Consider the following 21,842-nt stretch of genomic DNA (forward strand, 5'->3'; position numbering starts at 1 on the left):
CATTGGTAAAATAAAAGTTTTCTAAATCCTGATAACTCCAAAGACATGTCTATCTTAATTAAACTAACAAACTTACATTAGCTTAAATACTGAATATGTTGCAAAGAGTCAACCTAAAAGTAAGTCCATTTGTTTAAAAAGTCACTGTGACTTTTCACTTTTTTTCAACTTAAAAGGTCACTGTCAATTTATAGCACCTATGGGGAAATCTGAAGTGGGAGGTTTAAGTTCAGGGAGGAGTGTAATACTAAGTACTAAATAGTATTGAGGTTTAAGAACCCCTAAATGGGCCATTTTTCATTATTCTCCAGAGAATACTGAGGTCAGGCATTATCACAGAAGGAGATAAGGTGCTTTTTTCAATCCTGTTGTCCAAATAGACTCCAGTGTGTTAGAAGACAGCCCATAGGGGAATCCTTTGGGACTGAGGAAGTTGAATTCATAGTCAATTCCTACAAAATGAATGAGGAGAATACATTAACTAAGTGGGAGTCCATTACCAAAATCCCCTTAGGCTTCTGAATGGTGTCCCGTCAGGAATACTACCAAAGTTTCCTGTGGTTCAGAGCTGGGAAGTGTCCCCCTTTCTTGATGGCTCTGACACCTTTGTACTACCTGAGAAGGGATGTCGACCTTCCTTTGCTTCCGCATTGCAGGACCAGCGGGTCCTGGAGGATGGACTGAAACGCTGCAGAGATTGGGGTTGCCTCTTTCCATTTGGGGAGAGCCAATATATTTGACAACCAATAATAGTATCCTTTCTAAGCCTTTATCATTAATGGGTCAGGTAGAGGTCCTGGCCTTTTTTAAGAAGAGGCAGTTATTATTTTTTTAAACATTTAAAAATTGAAATTCAATTAACTGGCATGTCTGGGTGGCTCAGACGGTTAAGTGTCTACCTTTGGCTCAGGTCATGATCCTATGGTAATGGGATCAAGTCCTGCATCCAGCTCCTTGCTCAGCGGGGAACCTGCTTCTCTCTCTGCCTGCCACTCCCCCTGCTTGTGCTCTGTCTCTGTCAAATAAATAAAATATTAAAAAAATAAATTCAATTAATTAACATATAATGTATTACTGGTTTCAGAGATACAGGCCCGAGATTCATCTGTCTTATATAATACCCAGCGGCAGCTATTTTATATCATATTAAGCATCATATATCTAAGATAGAAGTACTCTCAATCTGAGAGCAGGACCAAGAACACCAAACAGCCCATGCATAAGGACAAAATGATAGATATGAGAAAAGGAAAGTATTACCCTATCTAATCTGGGTAATCCCTCTTTCTTTCTCTCTTTCTTTTTTTTAATAAGTAGGCTCCATGCCCAATGTGGGGCTTGAAATCAGAACCCTGAGATCAAGAGCCACATGCTCTGCCAGCTGAGCAAGCCAGGCGCCCCCAGGCAACTTTGTTGTGAGCTTTATCCACAGTCCAGTCCAAAGAAGCAGTCCTCTGTTGGGTGAGTGCTCCAACCAGGTGATAGCTTTCACCAGTCTCTTTTGGGAAGCACAGTCAGAGTATCTTGGATTTTAGGCTCATCAAGGAATCACACCTGGTTATTTAGGCAGAAACCTTAAATGGGAGTCTTGAAATTGGCAGCTGTCCTAAAGACATATGTGGCCACCCCATGCCTGACCAGAATATATGCATTAAAAGAACAGGAAAAATAGGAGAGTCTGACTTCTGAGCTCAATGCCTTTAGGGTCGAGGTAATGGTGTCCCACCAGGCAGCCAGAGCCATAGTGTAACCATGGGCAAGAGGTCCTGTCCTGCATTCAGCCAAGACACATTCCAAAGCGTCGTACTATTCAGGACATCTCTGAAAAAGGATATGTAAGAAACAAACATTGGGAGTAAAGATAATTTACTAAGTTGCATTGATACTCACTCCTTTGGCTCTGTTCCAGCCACCAAAAATGTTGTGCGATCATTAAGCGATGGTTGAGAAAGAATTCTTCAGATGTTGTACGATGCAGCTTGGTAAGTTTATTTAAGTAGCACACAGATAGGACCGTGGGCAGAAAGAGCTGCACTTTTGCTGTATGAAGCTGTGGGTTATATGCTTAGTGCTCAAGGGGGAGGGGACGTGCAGGGAGTTATTAAATCACAAATGTCTTCTTCAAATTTCTAATTTCACAAGATTTCTCTGGTGATTATCACTCATTTCCATATTAACTATTAGTGAGATATACAGGCAGTCATGAGACCCTTTAAGAATGTAGCAACCATGGGGGGCACCTGGGTGGCTCAGGGGGTCAAGCCTCTGCCTTCAGCTCAGGTCATGATCTCAGGATCCTGGGATCCACCCTCTCATCGGACTTTCTGCTCAGCAGGGAGCCTGCTTCGCCCTCTCTCTCTGCCTGCCTGTTTGCCTATTTGTGATCTGTCAAGTAAATAAAATCTCAAAAAGGAAAAAAAAAAAAAGTAGCAACCATCACATATTTGATCCTTATTGAAACTATGCAGGCTATAGGTAAGCCTTTCCGGCTAAAGGTGAACATTTTTCTGCCTCTATCCCTCAGCAAAAGACAGGCAGGCAGACCAGTTAGCTGGAACTGACTGGTCAAGCAAGAATTGCTGAGAATCTGAATTTAAAGGGCAGTGGAAATAGCGAAGATGGTTTTGCGGTGTTTACTTCAGATGGGGGTTGCTTAAAATAAGTATTCTCTCCTCCCACTGTGTTGTTTTCTAACTTAGAGGTTGCGTTGCAATATTAAGTCCGATCCCGCTCCCCTCAGGTTTTGTTTCCCAGATTGCGAAGGGTCATGCACCGTTAGTGCACAGTCCTCTGCTCTGCACCCCCATCTCCTCTGGTTTCCAAACAGCTCTCTTCAAAGCCTCTTCTGTGTTTGGGTTTCTGGCCCGGGAATGGGAGGAGGAAGCAGAGGTAAACTACGCGGGCCAGAGGTCTCTGGATATAATAAGAGTGTGGTCACCAGCGGTTAAACGCGACAGTTGGTGAGACCACAGCGCACCCAACGAATCCCGGACCTGCCGGCCTACAGTAACGGCTCCTGGAGGGGCGGGCCCGAGGCGGGGCTTGGGCCGGAGCTGCACCTGAACCTGCGCTGGGGAGCGGGGCTGGGAGAGGAGTTTTAGTCCCTGCGGGAGTACCTTCTACCGTGTGGGTTGGAGCTGGAGACAGGTTTGGTTTGGGAGAGCGAGGTTTGAGACCAAGCCCAAGTCGCCGCCAAAGACTGCGGGTTTTTTTTGCTTCTGCAACGTCAGAGTCGGGCAGGGCCAGGGGCGGAGTTTTAAGCTTGGTTCTCGGCTTCTCGTATCCGATTGAAACCAGCAGGACCTGGGGCGGAACCTGGGGCGGAACCTGGGGCGGGTCCTGGGGCGGGTCCTGGGGCGGGACCTGGGGCGGGTCCGCGGCGGGTCTCACTTGGCTTTTGACAGCTCGCTCTCGCATAGCCACAGCCGAGTCCCTCGGGTTCGGGAACCTGTAGCCCCGCTCTCCACGCGTCCCCGCCCCCCGTGGCCCTGGCCCCGGCCATGAAGCGCTTCTTCTCCTGCTCCAGCTCACAGGTGGCGGTAGGTGCCAAAATGTCTGGGAGGATGGGGCTGGGGTCCAAGCCCTGTGGTGACAGAAGTTCTGAGTCCGGTCTTCATGCACTATCGCCTTTTCTCTTTCTGGGTCTTTCCAGCGCTTCCACTCCCGCAGTGCAGCCTGCCGGCTCTGCCTTCCTCAAGGCCCTGTCCGCTGGCCTCTGACTTGCCTTCCTAACCTCAGGCCTTCCCAAGTTCCTTTCCGTTGGCCTTTTCTTGTCCTAGCATGTACACCTCCAACTTCTGAGATGTTTCCTGCAGCCCCTGCCCCTTCCCAAAGGCCCTGTCTACTTCTGCCATCTCCTAGTACTGAACACCTCAGAGCATCTGTCCTATCCCCAGCCCCTGCTCAGCCCCAAGCTCTGCTCTATGTCCCAAGTCCTGTGCCACGGCCCCATTTTCAGCCCTGACCTGTCCTCACAATCCTCTCCCATATAGCTCTATCCTTGCTGTTTCCTCTCAGCCCAACAAAGGTCTGTGCCTGCCCCAAGCCCTATTTCATAGTCACCTCTGTCCCTGCCCCCATCTCACCCCATGGCCCTTCCACTCCCATTCTCTCATCAGCACCACTGGCTCTCTGACATCATTCGAACCCTCTTTCCAATTGGTTGCTCCCACACCAGCAGTCTCCTCCTGTTCCCCCATCAACCTCTGCCCCTCTCTTCCCAGCGGTTGTCCCACACCTTTTTTGCCCCGACTTCCATCTGCCTGCTCTCTGTGGGTTAATCTTGCAGTCCGCCATCCTGACAGGCCCTAGCAGAGGAGGCATAGCTGTCTGGCTGCTCCCCAGGGAACTGGGTAAGTTGCCCACAGAGTTCACCCTGGCCAGCTCACCGCAGTGTCTGGTTATCAGACTGGTTCTTGGGCCAGTCAAGGCCTTCCACCTGCTTCTCCCCAGAATTTTCCTTCATTCTAAACCCTCATCCAGTTGCTTAGGGCTTGTACTCTCTGCTTCCCCGGACTGAGTTAGGGAAAGATGATAGTAGGAGAAGAGGATAGAGTAGATATGCTCAGAGTTCCCAGTAGAAGTCACTCGACTCCCCCACGTTCTCCCAGAACCCAACACAAGGCTGATTATAGAAGGTAGGGCACACAGAGAGGGTGTAGCTGTTTCTTCCCTGCAGATACCTCCTATCTGAGGATGGCATTTTCTGTGGAGATTGGGATTATGGCTCTTTTAGAAGTGAGGTAGCCAACGACCTGTGGACCTGTGGGAATATTACTCAGCCTAACCCGACTTACTGGTGTCATTCATAAGCAAACATGAGAAATGCTAGGCTCACACTCTTCAAGGGCAGGCCGCAGAAGCTTGGAAGGGAGCGAGCTATGAGGCAAGAGTAGGAACTCTGTTGAGGCCTGTTCTTGTCCCACTTGCAACTGCTTCTTCACATAGTCTCCACATGCATAGATCAACCAATCAAAATGCATTATCTGGATGACTAGTATAGGTACCAGCAACTGAGGCAACTCAGACTCTGTCTTAACTGATAATGATTTTCTCATTCACATGGATTCTTCCCTAGTGACTGAAAGTCCTCCACACTTCCCTTTCCTTTCAGGTCTGTGGAGTCTGCCTGCCCTTAGGAATGGGGAGATTATTTCATTTTTCCCAATTCTCCAATCCTTGGTTTCCAGTCTTTCCAAAGTTCTGGAAGGAGCAATGGACTGAATGTTGGAATTTGGAAATATCCATCCCTCTGTTCTTCACCCCAGCTCTACAGACTTGTGGCCATGAAGACTTTACACCCATTCTAAACTCTCTTCTGTATAACAAGCTCATAGGAAGTAAATCAGGTGGCTTTACAACTATCCAACTGGAAAGAAAACTGGTTTCTCAGTCAGGATGGGATCGCAAAGAGCTTACAACTAGGCCAGTGTCAGCTGCAAATTGTTTCCTCCTGAAACTTCCTCACCCTTATGATAAATTCCTCCACTCCCTGGGTGGTTAACCACTCTGAACCCGTTTGTCAGAGAAATAGTGTGACAGGCTTCCCGGCCACTCCCAAAACCTGGTTTCCAAGTCGTGCCAGCGGACTCTCCCTGCCTGTCTCCACTCCCATCCCTGGGTCCAGGGCCAAAGCCCTGCCTCCTTTGAGACCAGGACTGACAGTTCAGGGATCATTTTCAAATTAATCTAAATTATCCAGAATATAGGAAGCTACACACACACATACACACACACACACCCCTAGCTCTTATGATCTCATTTTATTTTAGTCAAATAGAGGATGCCTTTGAGGGTGTCTTACATATTAGCTTACTCTGCCTATGTAGGAAGTGGACCAGAAAATAGCTTTAAACAGTTGGCGCTGAATCAGCTTGGAGGAATGTTAGTTGCATTAAAAAACAACAACAACAAAAAAAACAAAACAGAAAAGAAACAAAAAAAAACCTAAACTGTGAGTCAGTTCTGGTTCCTCTAGAACAGCCTTTCCATTTCCAATCACCTGTCCTACAGGTGTACCCACTCTTTCTCTCTGCTGTTGGTGTGTTCCATCTCAATAGGAAGCTTACCAGCACACAGCCAGAGATAAGGAGAGGTTGCAATTACTTCTACAAAAGCCCCCTAATCTTGGCTGCAGAAATACAAAGCTTATCCTTGTTTTTGACACTGCTGATTAGAGTGGTGATTGCTCCCCTGAGGCTGGGATGGTCATCCAGGGCCTCTTTTCCAGAGGCGCTGGGATGAGCGGTAGATGGATTTGGAATTCGGAAGCATCCCTCTGTCCTTCTTCACCCTAGCTCTGCAGAGGTTTGGTCATGATGAATTTTCCATCTCTTCTAAATTCTTAGTAGAAAAGATTATAGGAAATAAGTCAGGCAGATTTAGAGCTGTCTAGTTGGAAAGAAAAGTATCTACTTTGCTAAGGAGCCCCTTTACTGTCTCTACAGCCTGGCCGTTATACGTTGGCTGATACAGAGCAAGAGCTCTTCCTCTCGCTCCCCTGAAGGGAGAATTCTGACCCCTGAATTGCTGGCATATCAAAAATGTGCTAGCAATGCTGGGAAGGATGGGGATTGGGATTAGCCTTTATCGTGCCCTTACTCTGTGGCCTGTTACATCACTAGGGAACTGAGGTTCAAAGAAGTTGTTACATGCTGAAATTCACAAGGATAGAAAAGCGTTAGAATCAGGATTTTAAACAGACAACTTCAGATTGAGGTCAGCTGATGGCAGTGTCCCCTGAGGGAGATATAATTATAGCTTCCATATTTTTTTCTGAGGCTAACTGGTCCCCAAGGGACATTAGATGATATTATTCCTAGGTCCCAAAGTCTACTTGGTATAGGGAGAAGCCATTTGGCTTATTTTGTCCTTTGAGAAACAACCTGTTTGGAGACTCTTCTCTGTGCAGGGAGTAGCGTCTGGGGGTGGGTGGCTTTGGCCTAGAGGCAGTCTTAGACTGATTACATGGTAATAAGGAAACCTTCTCCCAGAACTCTGTAGCAGTGTGTGTGGTCTGGTGGTGCGAACCGGGAGTGGATGCCAGGTGGCCTGGGTTCTAGTCTCAGTTTTACCCTGTTTTGTGGTGTGATCTGGGACAGTTATCCAACCTTAGTGTGCTTCAGTTTCTTCTGCTCTCAAATAGATCCAATTATATCAGCTCTAACTCCTTTCCGGGGATGCTGAGAGGCTAATCGAAATAGCACTGGAAAGGACTGTGAAGAATTACAAGAATTACCTTAGAATCCACCTAGCCTGAGATCATTTTATGGCTTGGGCATTTCAAAACTTCCCTGTTTTTGCTATATAATTTTCCCTGGCTGGGCAAACAGTATTTGAAAATTGGTTATTTGGCTTCTGCAGACCCTATGTTTTCCCACCTCCTCCCAAGGCCTCTTTCTTGTTGAGATGACACCTCATAAAATCTAAGGTGCCACCAGCAATCCTTCACCACTTCCTGTTTGGTTATAAGAATACCATACCCTTGTATGGCCTTTTCCAGTTTACGAAGAAATTTTATATGCCTTATATGAGGTTAGCTCACTTAATGCTCACAACGTGATGAGGTAGTTATTATTTCCCACGTGTCAAAGATGAGGACACAGAGGTGTTCAATTGCTTACCCTGGGTCACATAGCTGAGAAAGTAGCTGACCCAGGCCTTCACCTCAGGCCTGCTGACAAAATATTCATCCAGGAGTCTTTTCACCATCATACAGACTTTTGCATCCCTTCTTCCTTTCCCTTCCTCTCTCTGGATCCAACCAGGCCTTTCTGGGCTTCAGCCCTGGGTGTTTTACACAGCTGTCTCTCATGCCCTGTGATACCTCAATTATTGTAATTACCCCCACCACCAGCAAAAAGTCAAGCTGGAATGAGAGAACAATGCAAGCCCAGGTGTGGCTGTTGCTGGGGACAGCTGCTCCCTGCCAGGGAAAAGAAGAGGGAGGGCAGGGGAGAAAGGAGCAGGGGAGCTGCCTCTCGCTGCCTCTGCAGGCCTAGCCAGAGACCTTATCTCTGCCGCTAGGTGGTTGTGCTTTGGAAGGGGAAGAGCAACCAGCTGAAGGGCATAAAGGGCATAGAAATGAGGCTGGAAAAAAGAAACTCTGCCCCCCCTCCCAGTTTTGGGACCCGATGCCCAAGGGCAGAGATGTAATGGCTGGGTATTTGGGCTCCTAGCTGTAATGTGATGCTGGGTGCCTTGACTTCTCATAAATCTGAGGACAAGAGGCAATGTGGCTCAGTTTGCTCCAGCAAGACCCCGAGAGGAAAGGGGAAAGGAGTCATGGCTGGGATCACTCTGAGCATGCGCACCTAACCCCAATAGTCACGTGATGACTTAAAAAAAAGGACATCTAAATACTACACTTTCAGTACTAGAACATGATTTTTAATCCAGGAGTCCAAGCACTTTTTGACCCAGGGCTGACAAAGGCCAGCAGTAGTCTCTCAGCTGCATATGGATGTCCCTTTTCTTTGCAGGGCACCCTAGCCATCTCCTCCCTTCCTTTTCCCATCCCACTCCTGCCCCCTGTATTCACACAACCCATGGCCCCTGACCAGGTGGAGAGATGGAACCGCCGTGATCAGAAGCTGCTGGAGGCGGTGCAGCGGGGGGATGTGGGACGCGTGGCTGCCCTGGCCTCGAGGAAATCAGCCCGGCCCACCAAGCTGAACTCGAATGGCCAGTCCCCGTAAGTGAGCCGTCCCAAGTCCACCTCCCTCCCCCCGCCCCCCCATATGTGGTTACCATTAAAAGCCTTAAACCCGGAAGGAGGTAAGACCCGGGAAGCCCTACAACCCCAGAGCCGTTTTTGTCTTGACCAGCAAGCGTGTCTATCAGCGTTTGTTTGCTACACACCAAGGGCTGCACACAGTGAGGGAAGAGACATTGTCTCTGAGTCCCACCCCTCTCACAGTCCAGAATGACAGAACTGCACCCCCCCGCCGCCCCCAAAAAAGGGAAAGAAAAAGCAGAAAAGGACATAAAGCCCATGAAACAAACAGAAAACAGGTACACTCATTAAAGATGGCATCTCTTTATTGCTCAAGTAGGAGGGTGTGTAGCTTGGGAAATTAGGAGCAAAGTGGTAATGGCCATGAGCCTCACATGGCTGGATGGAGTGATTAGGATGAGAGGGATATTATCCCTTGTCCCTTCCAGTGGCCAGCCCTCTTTTGTGTTTGAGCAATAGTCTAGCTTGCTCGAGACCTATGGCTCTCATTTCTGTCTTTGCTTCCAGCCTCCTCTGGCTTTGTGACAGTAGGCCACAGAGCCTTTTCCTCAGAAAGTCAGGCTATAGGGGAACTTCCCTGTCTAGTTTGGGGACTGGCTTTGAGGTGAAGGAGCATAGTAGGTAGTACTTATGAATATTCTTGTAGCTCTCATCCCCCAGTCCCCTCATCCTTCTGCTCCTTGGCCTTGATTCTGGCAGGTTCCATCTGGCAGCCTCCAAAGGCCTGACAGAATGTCTAACTATACTGCTTGCGAACGGGGCTGACATCAACAGCAAGAATGAGGATGGTGAGTTAGACCGCACATTGGGCCCCACGGCGGGCCTCTCCCTTTAGAGCAACAGTGGTGGTGGGGGCCAACCCCTGGAGGTTCCGAGTGTAGCCCCCCACTTCTCTCCTCATCAGTTCTGGCCAGCATCCTCCCAGGGCGCTCCTCCCTGCAAGCTGGCTTTACCTCAACCCCCACTCCCACCTCCACCACAGGTACCAGGTACTCGGGGAACAGGAATTTCTGGCCCTGTGGGGCTGAGAGCTTCTCTCTCTAATCTCCCCCTGATTATCTGTGCGTCTTTTGCCTTCCCTCCCTGTGAGTCATCGGCATGCGTAGGGCCATCCATCTTCCATCTCCCCTCTTTCTCTTTCCAGGAAGCACGGCCCTGCACCTGGCCACCATCTCCTGTCAGCCACAGTGTGTCAAAGTTCTGCTGCAGGTAGGAACAACCTCTCAGTACTGCTTTAGTGAAGGGAACAAGTGGGCCCAGCATCTTCTATCTTGCCCTTGTAGTCACATGCACTATTGGGTCACATGGACCGCTCTCCTCCCCAGTAAGACGTGGTAATCCGGGGTGCCTAGGTGGCTCAGTGGGTTAAAGCCTCTGCCTTCGGCTCCGGTCATGATTCCAGGTCCTGGGATCTAGTTGGAGTCCCGCAGCAGGCTTTCTGCTCAGCAGGGAGCCTGCTCCCCGCACCCCCCCCCCGCCCCCGCCTGCTTCTCTGCCTACTTGTGATCTCTGTCAAATAAGTAAATAAAATCTTAAAAAAGAAAAAAAGGCAGGTGGTAATCCTGCACCCATCAGTTCACAAGCATTTAGGTAACACCCACGACATGCGGATGACATGCTTAAGGCGGCCCTTGAGGGCAGATCAGAAAGCAGAGTTCCCCGGGGGACTGCTGGCCAGTCCTCTGTAAGCCATCAGCAGAGCCCTGCGCAGATGGAGTGCTGAGTGGCTGGGCAGGTGGAAGGACAGAGGTGTTCAAATTCATCCACACTTCTACTGTCTGCTTTTAAGGGACTTGCAGTCTAGGGGCACTAAGGGAAATATATATGTGAAATGACACGCAGAAAATCCAGAAACCTGTCTCCAAAAGTGCAAAAGGCACAGTTCAGCAGGCCACTGGGCAAATGGCTGTTCTGCTTTTGTTCTTCCCTGACCTTTCCAAGTTCCCTAATGCTTAGCCTGAAGTATCCCGCGGGGACTCAGATATCATTTTCCCTAACATACTTATTGGTCTATCATCTGATTTTTCTTAGGCCCTAGGTTTAAGAACTGCGGCTGAAATTCAAGGCTGCCTATAATCTGCAAGGAGTGGACTGGCTCTCCTAGTAGTTGGCCGGAGCCATGGTCCTCCTTCCCCTCACTGTAGTGCTATGGAAGTTGGGGAGCCAACGGGGGGTGGGGGTGGGGGTATGGGATAAGGATGGTACCACCATGCCCCATGCTGCTTCCCTTTGTGGCTGTTTGCAGCATGGCGCCAACGAAGATGCTGTGGATGCAGAAAATCGTAGTCCGTTGCACTGGGCAGGTGTGTGCTGGGGACAGGGGGTGGGGTTGGGGGGAAGCAGGACTGCAGGGACCATGGGCAGAAGGCATGGGTGTGGGATGACATTTGGAGAGCAGGACAGATTGAATGGTTGGAGGGAATGCTGGGTCATAGTCTGACTAGTGTCCTTCCTGCTTCTCCTTAACCCAATCATCCCTCAATCCTCCCAGCCTCCTCTGGCTGTGCCTCCAGTGTGCTCCTGCTGTGTGACCATGAAGCCTTCCTGGATGTCCTGGATAATGTGAGTGTCTGCTGGGCAGGGCCCTGCACAGGGAGGCTGCTGCTCTCTCTGAGCTTGACTGGCTAAGCTCTGGGATGAGGAGGGTGGAGCCTCCTCTTCCTTCTCCCCCTGATGCTCCTCCTTTCCCTCCCAGAAGAGGTTTTTTTTTTTGTTTTTTGTTTTTTGTGTTTTTTTTGGAAGAGGGCTTTTCTTTTGAAGAAGTGTCGGGAGAGGGCATTTGGTAGAATTGTCAAGCCTCTGGCTCCTCGTGACCTCCCTTCCCACAATCTGTGCAGGACGGACGGACACCCCTGATGATTGCATCACTGGGGGGTCATGCAGCTATCTGCTCACAGCTACTACAGAGAGGTGCCCGAGTTAATGTCACAGACAAGGATGACAAGTGAGCCTTCCCCATCTCCCCAGCTCAAACCCAGGCATTGACCACTCTAGAAAGGAGCCCCTGGGCAAACGTGTGTGTGCGCATGCGCGTGTATATGTGCGTGTGTTTTGTGGAAGAAAGATTGGTCTCTCTTTTCCTGGGAACCTCCTTCCTTCTGAGCAGTTGTTTGGAAGAGCTACATGCTGCTTTGCACTTTTCCTCTCAGGGAGCTGAGAAAGTTTTACTTAGACTTTCCTATTCAGCTGCTACCACCACCATCATATGATGGTGGTGGTAGCAGCATAGATGACCAGCATAGATGACCCTGGAAGTCGAATCAATACTTCTGGATCCATTAGTTCACTTTACTGGTTTCAAACCACCATCTAAACAATGGGATCCTTTTTCCAATAAAGAATTTATGTGGAACCTCGATAAAGAAAAGATGAAAATAGGGCCCTTCTACTTGGCTCCTGGCTTTCTGATGCTGCAGCTCCAAGGCAGGGTGGTCTGGTTTCATGCCTTGTTGTTGGCTGGTGTGGGTCTGTGGTTCTCCTTGCCACACAGAGTGAGATCTGATTCCATGAGTGGAATTTCTAGAAGCAGGACTCCTGGATTTCCTGGGGAAAGCCTTTGCCCAGCTTTGTCCCCACTCACAGATCGGCTCTGATCCTGGCCTGTGAGAAAGGCAGCGCCGAGGTAGCAGAACTGCTCCTGAGCCATGGGGCAGACGCAGGGGCAATGGATGGCACAGGGCACGACGCTCTGCATTATGCTCTTCGCACTCAAGACAAAGTGTTGTGTCGGCTGCTGCGGCAGGCTCTGAACCGGCGGGGGCAGCGGGGAGGTAAAGCTGAGTCCCTTTTTTAACTTCACAATTCTCCTTGAGAGCCTTAGCATCCAGGAAGCTGCTTAGAATGCCATTTATTCCCATTGAAATAATCCCTCTGACAAAGAATTTTCACTTGAGTTTAGAGTTTAACTTACTGATTGCTGCTACTGTGAAATGACCCCAAATTCCCAAAGCATGGTCGCAAAAGTCCTTAATGCAGCCTTGTGTCCCCTCAGAAGGCAACTCTGGCTCGACTACCTCTATGTTTATGAGTTGTGATTGTTCATCTATTTGTATGGTTTGCCAGTCACCCTCCATCTCCCTTGCTAGACTGGAAAGCCCTCAGATGACAGGCCACTGCTGTTTTGCTCCACACTGAGATCCTGGTACCCATCAGTGCCTGGCACCATGCCCACTAAATAAGTGAGCAAACAAAATGAACAAGCTGGCCCGTCTCCAGGATAAGGGAACCAAGGATGCTGGACGCTTGGGGACCCATTCAACAGGGGTGGCTCCTGTTGACATGTGTGGGAAGGGTCCTCACACTGGGGGAATGTTCTTCTCAGAAAAAGTCTGGAGATAAAGCGTGGGCTAGAAGAGGGCCTGTCTCTATTCTCATTTTCCCTGTGATTTCTCGCATAGGTCAGGGGCTTGTTCAACATCCAGATCTTGCATCCCAGGTAAGACCCTACATGCCTTTTGCTTCCGACCCACCCTAGGCTGTCCCACTGGGGTTTCCCCTAGGTAGTGATTCTTGGGGGCATCGAGAGAGAGGAAGATAAGAAAACCCCTCCTGGGTCTTGGCTAGCTGCCTGCCTTTAGTTCACTATTCCTTTTTCTATGTAGGCCTCCTCATCTGAGCCTCACATGGGTTCTCCACCTAAGAGCCCATGGAGAGCAGAGCCCGAGGAGGAGCAGGAGGAAGAGGAAGAGGAGGAAGACCCATACCCAGATGAGTGGAGGTGGAAGTATGAAGAGGAGCAGAGGAAGGTTTCTCAGTTGGAGCAGGAGCTGGTGCAAAAGACTGAAGAGGCGAAAACTCAGGCTGCAGCCTACCTGGGCCTGGAGAACCAGATTCGAGAGCAGGTGCAGGAGCTGGGGCTCCTCCTAGCTCAAGAGCCTGGAGCTCCCGGAGGGCAGGGCTCTAGTCTTCGGCCTGGAGGAGATGGAATGGAACAGGGCTGTCCCTTGGGCCTGCTGGCCAAGCGCATTCAAGAGCTAAGGAAACAGCAGCAGGCAGCAGCCGCAGTGGCAACCAAGCCAGCATTAGCTCCTAAGAAGGCTGAGGATTTAGCCTCGGGGGGCATTCAGCATGAAGCCCAAGGAAGGCTCCAGCCAGAAGAACAAGAGCCACCCCAGAGCCTAAGGTGTGAGACCGCTGGGAAAGCCACAGGACAGCAGCTGAGTGCCAATGGTGGACAGGCCCTTGGCCGGGATGGTACTGACGAGCCATCAGCTGGTCAGAAAGAGAAGCCCCAGGCCCCTGGGGCTGACCCGATAGGCACAGCGGCTGAACCCATGGGCCCAGCAGCCATGAATCAGCTCCTTGTACAGCTGAGGGAGGAGGTGGCTGCCGTGTGGCGAGAAAAGGATGCTGCCCGGGGGGCTTTGTCAAGACCAGTCCTGGAGGGGGCTCTGGGGACACCCCAGGTGGAGGCTGCAGCCGCTGCCTGGGAGAAGATGGAGGCCAGGCTAGAGCAGGTGCTGGTGAGGCTGGATCGGGCAAAGGCAGGATTACAGGGCAAACCTCAGGCCCCTGCCCAGGAGCCCAGAGAGGGAGCCTCAAAGGCAGGCCTGGTGATCATCACCAAAGAGAATGAAGGGAAGGAGAAGAAGGCTCCTGGGGCCCGGGGAGAGCCTTTGGGGGCCCCTGGAGGGGAACGGCTACCCGGAGGCTGTCCGGCTAAGGGCCAGCTGGAGAAGGAGGTAGCAGCACTGAGACGGAGCAATAGCAACTTGCTGGAGGAGCTGGGGGAGTTGGGGCAGGAGAGGCAGCGGTTGCAGGGGGAGTTGCAGTCTCTGAGCCAGCGGCTCCAGCGGGATTTCGTTCCCAAGCCAGAGGCGCAGGTCCAGCTGCAGCAGTTGCGGCGGAGTGTGGGGCTGCTGACGGACGAACTGGCCATAGAGAAGGAGGCCACCGAGAAACTGCGGAAGCGCCTGGCCTCCCAGAGCAGTGGCCTCCAAGGGCTGTGGAACTACCTGCCACCAGACCTGGTGGGCAAGGGGAGTGCTGGGCGCACAGCGGGCGAGCCCCTGGAGGAGCTGCAGGCCTGCATCAGCACCCTGGTGGAGCAGCACCGCGAGGCCCAGAAGGGGCTGGCTCGCCTGGAGGAGGAAAACCAGCAGCTGCGGGGAGCCCTGGCCCCATGCGGGGAGCCGGGCACCTTGTCAGAAGCCCCCGCACCGCCCCAGGTGGCGGCTCTGGAGCAAGACCTGGGGAAGCTGGAGGAAGAGCTGCGGGCCGTCCAGGCCACGATGAGCGGGAAGAGCCAGGAGATCGGGAAGCTGAAGCAGCTGCTCTACCAGGCCACGGAGGAAGTGGCCGAGCTGCGGGCCCGGGAGGCTGCTAGCCTGCGGCAGCACGAGAAAACGCGCGGTTCGCTGGTGGCCCAGGCTCAGGCGTGGGGCCAGGAGCTGAAGGCCCTGCTAGAAAAGTATAACACAGCGTGCCGGGAGATGGCTCGCCTGCGCCAGGCGGTGGCGGAGGAGCGGCGGCGGAGCGGGGACCTGGCCACACGCGCGGCCGAGCAGGAGCGCCAGGCCGGCGAGCTGCGCGCGCGCTCCCAGCAGTTTGAGCAAACAGCTGAGCAGTTCAAAGATAAGGTGGACCATCTCATTGGGGCTTGCCGGGACAAGGAGGCCAAGGTGAGCAGGCTGGGCAGCCGGTAGGGAAAGTAAGTGGCCATGTGTTTAGGGGGTTTTTAGCCTGCCTCTGTCTTTGTGCTGTCAGTTTAATACCTGTAACGGAGCACCTGTGGTTTTCAAGGACGGTTGTGTTCCCCGGCGTCGGCGTCGCGTCTTGCCTCTTGTTTCTCGTTTCTCCAGGAATTGGGGTTGATATTAGTGGTGAGGCTAAGGTATAAACAGAAGAGAGAAGGGGGCTTAAGTATTACAGTTGGGGATTCAGGATTCAGAAGCAGTGCGGGTCGCAGCCAGCTAGCTACTGCCCTGGAGGGATTATGGTTATGAACACTTTCACTTAAAAAGTAGATTAGCCCAGGTTGCTGGGGTTTTGCTAGGGTTCTGGGGAGGTAACTGGGGGGCTGATGGGGGTTAGAAAAGTAGACTAGCCTCTAGCTCCTCTTCTCCTCCCCACCCCACCCACTTCAGTCAGAGGGAGTTCTAGAGATTTCCATTGGCAAAGAGAACACCAAATCAAATAAAAACGTTTGAAAACCACTGTGTTAGAAACCGGAGTTTCCCAAGGATTGCTCCAGAACTCAGTGTAAAGGCTGTACATTTCTAGGAGGCATGTTTTATGAATCATAAAAAAAATCCATTTACGAATGAATTTAGTAATTTTATTTATTTATTTATTTATTTATTTATTTATTTATAAGATTTTATTTATTTGACAGAGAGAGAGAGACAGCCAGAAAGGGAATACAAGCAGGGGGAGTAAGAGAGGGAGAATCAGGGTCCTGGGGTTCTCTGCTCAGCGGGGAGCCTGCTTCCCCCTCTCTCTGCCTGCCTCTCTGCCTACTTGTGATCTCTCTCTATCAAAATAAATAAATAAAATTTTAAAAAAGATATAGGAAGTATATGTTTTGTATAATACAGAGGGCACACAAAGAAGGAATGTTATACAGAATAGCAATCAGTGTGCAGTGGGGCTGATTAAAAAAAGGAGGAATTTTGTGTTGGCGTTGAAGGAAAAGATGATGTAGATAAATGGGCGAAAGAAAATAGTGTAGTCTGACATTGGATTTGAAATTCAGTTTCAAAACTTACTGCTTGATCTTGGGTGAGTTCTCTAAAGCCTCCAAATCTCATCTAAGACTCAGTTTTCTCATCTCTACTATGGGGATAATGATAGGGTTTCAGGAAGATTACATTAATAAGACATTATATTTAAAATACTAGAAATGCTTTTTGGTAAATGGTAAGCACTCAATAAATAAAAGTGAGCTATTTTTATAATTCCTACTGCCACCATTCCTATTACTGCTGGTTATCAGTAACCAAGTTTGTGCCTCAGTCTCACAAACCACAAAAACAAAACTCATCTCTTATTTCTTGGTGGTCAACAACCATGAATAGGGCAGGATCCAGTGCAGACTTCAGACCATGGGCCATGAATTCAAAGAGATCTTGGTTCAAATCATTATTTCATTACTTACTAGCTGTATGATTTTGACAAGTCACTTAAGTCAGTCTTATCTGCAAAATGTGAATACTAATACTTCCTTCAGTGAAGTATTATTCTCCTCAGAACAGAAGAAGAAATGTCTTGAGTATTAATTGAGACAATGTGTATAAAAGTACCTGGCATATATTACATACCCACTAAAAGGAAATTGACCTTGACCGTGGATGGTATTGGGGTGGGAAATGACTTGGGCCACTTCAGTTGTCTTTCTTTCCTTGTGGCATCAGATCAAGGAATTGTTGAAGAAGCTGGAGCAGCTTTCAGAGGAGGTCTTAGCTGTTCGGGGAGAAAATGCTCGCCTTGCCCTACAGCTTCAGGTATGTTCTGGCCCTCAGAGAAATAGATGCTGCTAGAAAAGAGGGCAGCCAGTGGAAGTGATGTATGTGAGGGAAAAAGTCTAGGAATTGTAGAGGCCTGGTCAGGCAGTGGTCTAGGCTGGGCCAATGGTGGGCCAAGGGAGCCTAATTGGTATAGCTGACCACTTCTTTCTTCTCCTTTTTTAAATTTTTAAATTTTTGTTTAAATTAATTTCATTAACATATAGTGTATTATTTGTTTCAGGAGTAGAATTTAGTGATTCATCAGTTGCATACAACACCCAGTACTCATTCCATCAAGTGCCCTCCCTAGTGCCCATCACCCAATTACCCCATCCCCCAATTACCCCATCCCCTCACCCACCTTCCCTCCAGCAACCTGTTTGTTTGTTCTCTACAGTTAAGGGTCTCTTGTGTTTTGACTCCCTCTCTGTTTTTATCTTATTTATTTATTTTTATTTTTTATTATTAAAATTTTTTTTTAAAAAATTTATTTGACAGAGATGACAGGTAAGCAGAAAGGCAGGCAGAGAGAGAGAGGAAGGAAAGCAGGTTCCTTGCTGAGCAGAGAGCCTGATGCAGGGCTCGATCCCAGGACCCTGGGATCATGACCTGAGCCGAAGGCAGAGGCTTTAACCCACTGAGCCACCCAGGCGCCCCACTTTTATCTTATTTTATTTGTCCTTCCCTTCCCCTATTCATCTTCCCCTGTTCATCTGTTTTCTTAAATTCCATGTCTGAGTGAAATCATATGGTATTTGTCTTTTTCTGACTGACTTATTTTGATTAGTATAATACCCTCTAGTTCCTCCCCCATAGTTGCAAATAGCAAGATTTCATTCTTTTTGATGGTTGAGTAATATTCCATTATAGAATCTCTACATATAGATGTAGATATCAATATAGATATATATCATATCTTTATCCATTCATCTGTCTATGAACATTTGGGCTCTTTCCATAGTTTGGCTTTTGTAGACATTGCTGCTATAAACATTGAGTGCATGTGCCTCTTCGAACCACTGTGTTTGCATCCTTTGCATAAATACCTAGTGGTACAATTGCTGAATCCTAGGGTGGTTCTGTTTTAACTTTTTTGGGAACCTCCATATTGTTTTCCAGAGTGGCTGCACCAGTTTGTGTTACCACCAACAACTGACCACTTCATTCTATTTTTCCTCATCCTTGGTGGGGGGGTCGTAGTATGTGTGTCAGGGTGGGTGTGCTAGGGTGGGCACAAGATCTCTCACTGATGCTCACTCCTAGGATTCCCAGAAGAATCACGACGAGATCATCTCCACCTATAGGAACCATCTGCTGAATGCTGCGCAGGTGAGCATGGGAGGAGGTAGGGACAGCACCTTGGGCGGGGGGGTGTTGCATTTGGGATCCCTCTTTTTACCTGCATATACCTGTCATTTCTTGGAAATTTGGACTTTATTTTTTAAAAATATTTTATTTATTTGACAGAGATCACAAGTAGGCAGAGAGGCAGGCGGGGGGAGGGGAGGGGTAAAGCAGGCTCCCTGCCGAGCAGAGAGCCCCATGAGGGGCTCTATCCCAGGACCCTGGGATCATGACCTGAGCTGAAGGCAGAGGCTTAACCCACTGAGCCACCCAGGTGCCCCTGGACTTTATTTTTTTTAAACAGACTTCATTTATTTATTTGACAGAGAGAGAGAGACAGAGAGGGAGGGAACACAACCAGGGGGAGTGGGAGAGGAAGAAGCAGGTTCCCCACAGAGCAGGGAGCCCTACTCAGGGCTCAATCCCAGCAACTTAGCCACCTGGGCACCCCGGAAAGTTGGACTTTAAATGTTCCAGTGCCAGGTCTCTGGAGCTCCTTAGGTAGATCAAGAGAGGTTGTGCATGAATGTGAGTGGGGAGAGGTGTTTGTCCCTCCTTGTCAATACCCTGGTCTACTGGAAGGCCTTTTCCTGTTCCTTATGCCTTTTCTCAGTTTTAGCCTGAGCCAAATTATCCCTCACTAAGGAAGAAGAGATGGGTCATTTGCTCCTTTATTAGGAAGAATGATAGCTACAAAGAATTGAACACTTGTTGTCTATCAGGTGCTCTGCTTCATATTCACTATCTTTTTTTTTTTTTTTTTAAACCCTCACAGCAGTCCCAGCAAGTAGACATCATTATCTTCCTTGTAGAGACTAGGAGACAGCCATGGAGAAGTCACACACTATAAACCAGGGCACAGAGGAAAGAGCATTCCATGAAACCACGGAACGTTCCCTTGCCTGTCTCTCCTCATTTCCTGTTCATCATCTCCTTTTCCTTTCTTCCCACCACTTACAGGGCTACATGGAACAAGATGTGTACAATATTTTGCTGCGTATCCTCAGCATCCAGGAGGAGTGAGACAGCCATGCCCTGAGGGATGTGCGATTTCTCTGTGGTGAGTTGTGGGTCTGGATGATGAGGGAAGGAACCCAGAGAAAGGACTTGGGCAAAGAGGCTTAGGGATGGGACTTGGAGTCTCCTTTTGCCCCATGCAGTGGCGGCTGACACTGGGGAGCCCTGAGGGGTGAGGAGCATATGAAGTGAGATTAATTGAGAAGACAAAATCTGGGGACTCCCTGGGTAGAGGCAGAATCAGGGAATAGGTAGACCAAAGGGGTCTGATGTGGGACGATGAGGACTGAAAAGCCTGGCTGAGTGGCTCTCCTAAGGCCCAGTCTAGAGACAGCCATGGTAGCAGAGTGGCAAGGAGTGGTTTGCTAGGGCGGGACTCTAGAACCCCAGACTCTCTCCTTCACTCGCATACCATTCATTCAGAGGGTAGTCACCTCTGACTCTTATTGCTGCCTCTGTGCACATGGCCATCTTCTCCCGTCCAGGTGGATGACATCCCGCTTTGCATCTTGTCATGGGTGGGAGGAGGCTGGGGAGGTGGAAATGTGTGCATTTCACCCTTGAATTTCTTCTTTCAGGGAGTAAGAGCATCCCTGGTCGCCAGAGGCTCCACCAGGTTGGGGAGGAGGAGGGGGCAGTTGGTGGGGATGGGTGGGTGGGGTTTCACCTGACATTATGGATCCCAGACCTGAAAACCTGAAGCCTGGAGTCAGCACTAATGAGACCAGAGGAGGGGGCACATGGAGGCCAGCTCTATGGAAAATAAAGCAGGAGGCATGTAGTGTTGGATGTCCTGGTTTTCTCTGCTTAAAGGGGAGTGAGGGGAGGAATCTTTCTCATTCTCATTCCCCCCCCCCTTTTTTTTAAATCACAAATCGCTCCAAAAGTCTGCAGCTTTCAAACTTGGATTATGATCCACAGTAAGAAATACACTTTGTATCATAGTGCGTATATCTGAAATAGTAATTACCCTTACTCTTTTCACTCTATGATTGTCTCTGCTGTTACACTTCAGCAAAAAAATATTGCTCATAATACATCCACAAATGGGCCAAGATTCATGATTGAGAAACAGCTCTCTGTGAAAATGGAGATGGACACTCTTTCTCTTTCTCAAATCTGGCTCTAATCTTTTTTCTCCGTCTTGAGATTCCTGCGTCCACTATCTTTTTTAAGAAGGAGAAATTGAGAGACCTGGATTTCCTTCAAGCTGTACAATCTAAAATATTTGATCCTGTGTCATACCCTGCATCTAGATCTGAGGCACAAAGACTCACATGGTCTGTGTTCTTTGCCCAGGTACAAAGTGATGTGAAAAGTCAGATTCCTGGGAAAGGGAGGAAGGGATACTCAGAGCTGGCTTCTTCCCTCCACTTCTGTTAGACTTTAAAAAATGTATCTCTGTTGCCCACTTCCCATGGGCCTCCTCCCCTTCCTGTCCCTCCACTCGCCAGACTGCTAGGTGAGAGAGAGGCAGCGAATTCCTCCCCATCTGGAACTGCGGTTTAGATTCCTCCCTGGTCCTTCTCCCAGCCTGCCCCCTGCTGGGTTTTGCTGTGTAGGAGGACTCGGTTTTGGCCCTAGAGAGCCACACTGGGTTGGAAGGAGAGTGGGGAGGGGCTGCCTTGGAAGACAGGGACCACCCCAGGGCTGTAGGAGGGGTTGGCCCAGAAGAGAGCAGCTGTGTAGATTGCATCCTAGAGAAGATGAGGACAAGCTTTGGGATTTGTATGGACGGGCACAGGACTGCTTTAAAGCAGGAAGAATGGAGACAGGAGAGGTTGATGGGGAAAGAGAGGGTACAGCTGCTGGAAGAAGGGCATCAAAAGATCCAAGTTCCCCATGAAGGGGAACAGATCCTCTCTTTCCCTTCTTGCTCTTTGAGTTACCAAAGAATATAAAAGGACTATTACAATCATTATTTATGGAGTGCGGGGTGGGAAGAATGAAAAAATTGCTTAGAGAGAGAGAGAGGGAGAGATCCACACAGGCGGAGAGTGTTTGGCTAACTTTAAGTGTGAGTTAGAAGGCAGCTTTGGTAGTGGAAACTGATCCCAGGATGGCTGAGCTATGGGAATGGTCAGTGGTGTGAATACTAACACAGGATGGAATGTTCCCAACCCCTGGCCTTTCCAAACAGTCTCCCTCTGTATAACCCCATAAACTCTTACCCCAACAACCCCAAGGCCTGAAATTTTCCTTGATTTCATAAACAAATCTTTGTTTCCTAAAGTAGCTCTAGTCCTACTGTTCTCCCCATTCCTCCTAGGAGGGACTTAGGTAGGTACTTCCTACTCCTTTTT

General features: G+C 49.4%; 1 protein-coding gene across 3 annotated transcripts; it reads left to right on the top strand.

The window, feature by feature from the left end:
- Positions 1-2,978: 2,978 nt before the first annotated feature.
- On the top strand, positions 2,979-20,320 carry ANKRD35 (ankyrin repeat domain 35). 3 transcript variants are annotated; one of them, XM_013049514.2, is made up of 15 exons: positions 2,979-3,006; positions 3,420-3,539; positions 8,562-8,692; positions 9,434-9,522; positions 9,879-9,943; positions 10,980-11,037; positions 11,226-11,296; positions 11,572-11,678; positions 12,317-12,504; positions 13,132-13,169; positions 13,336-15,354; positions 17,086-17,175; positions 18,442-18,507; positions 19,483-19,582; positions 20,118-20,320. In XM_013049514.2, the coding sequence occupies exons 2-14, from the start codon at positions 3,501-3,503 to the stop codon at positions 19,543-19,545; spliced, it is 3,024 nt and encodes a 1,007-aa protein (XP_012904968.1). In that variant the 5' UTR covers positions 2,979-3,006; positions 3,420-3,500; the 3' UTR covers positions 19,546-19,582; positions 20,118-20,320. The 3 variants fall into 3 exon arrangements, with proteins under 3 accessions (XP_012904968.1, XP_004779705.1, XP_012904967.1); XM_004779648.3 differs by lacking the exon at positions 2,979-3,006 and adding an exon at positions 3,013-3,147; XM_013049513.2 differs by lacking the exon at positions 2,979-3,006 and adding an exon at positions 3,013-3,126.
- The last annotated feature ends 1,522 nt before the right edge of the window (positions 20,321-21,842 follow it).

This window comes from Mustela putorius, unplaced genomic scaffold, assembly GCF_011764305.1.
Source record: "Mustela putorius furo isolate JIRA1106 unplaced genomic scaffold, ASM1176430v1.1 tig00000585_pilon_pilon_pilon, whole genome shotgun sequence".
Lineage (NCBI taxonomy): Eukaryota > Metazoa > Chordata > Mammalia > Carnivora > Mustelidae > Mustela > Mustela putorius.

Excerpts from the sequence above, each read along its gene's own strand:
- ANKRD35 (XM_013049514.2), top strand. The coding sequence starts at position 3,501 with ATGAAGCGCTTCTTCTCCTGCTCCAGCTCACAGGTGGCG. Across the intron at positions 11,297-11,571 it reads TCCTGGATGTCCTGGATAAT|GACGGACGGACACCCCTGAT; the intron begins GTGAGTGTCTGC and ends CAATCTGTGCAG. Across the intron at positions 13,170-13,335 it reads ATCCAGATCTTGCATCCCAG|GCCTCCTCATCTGAGCCTCA; the intron begins GTAAGACCCTAC and ends TTTTCTATGTAG.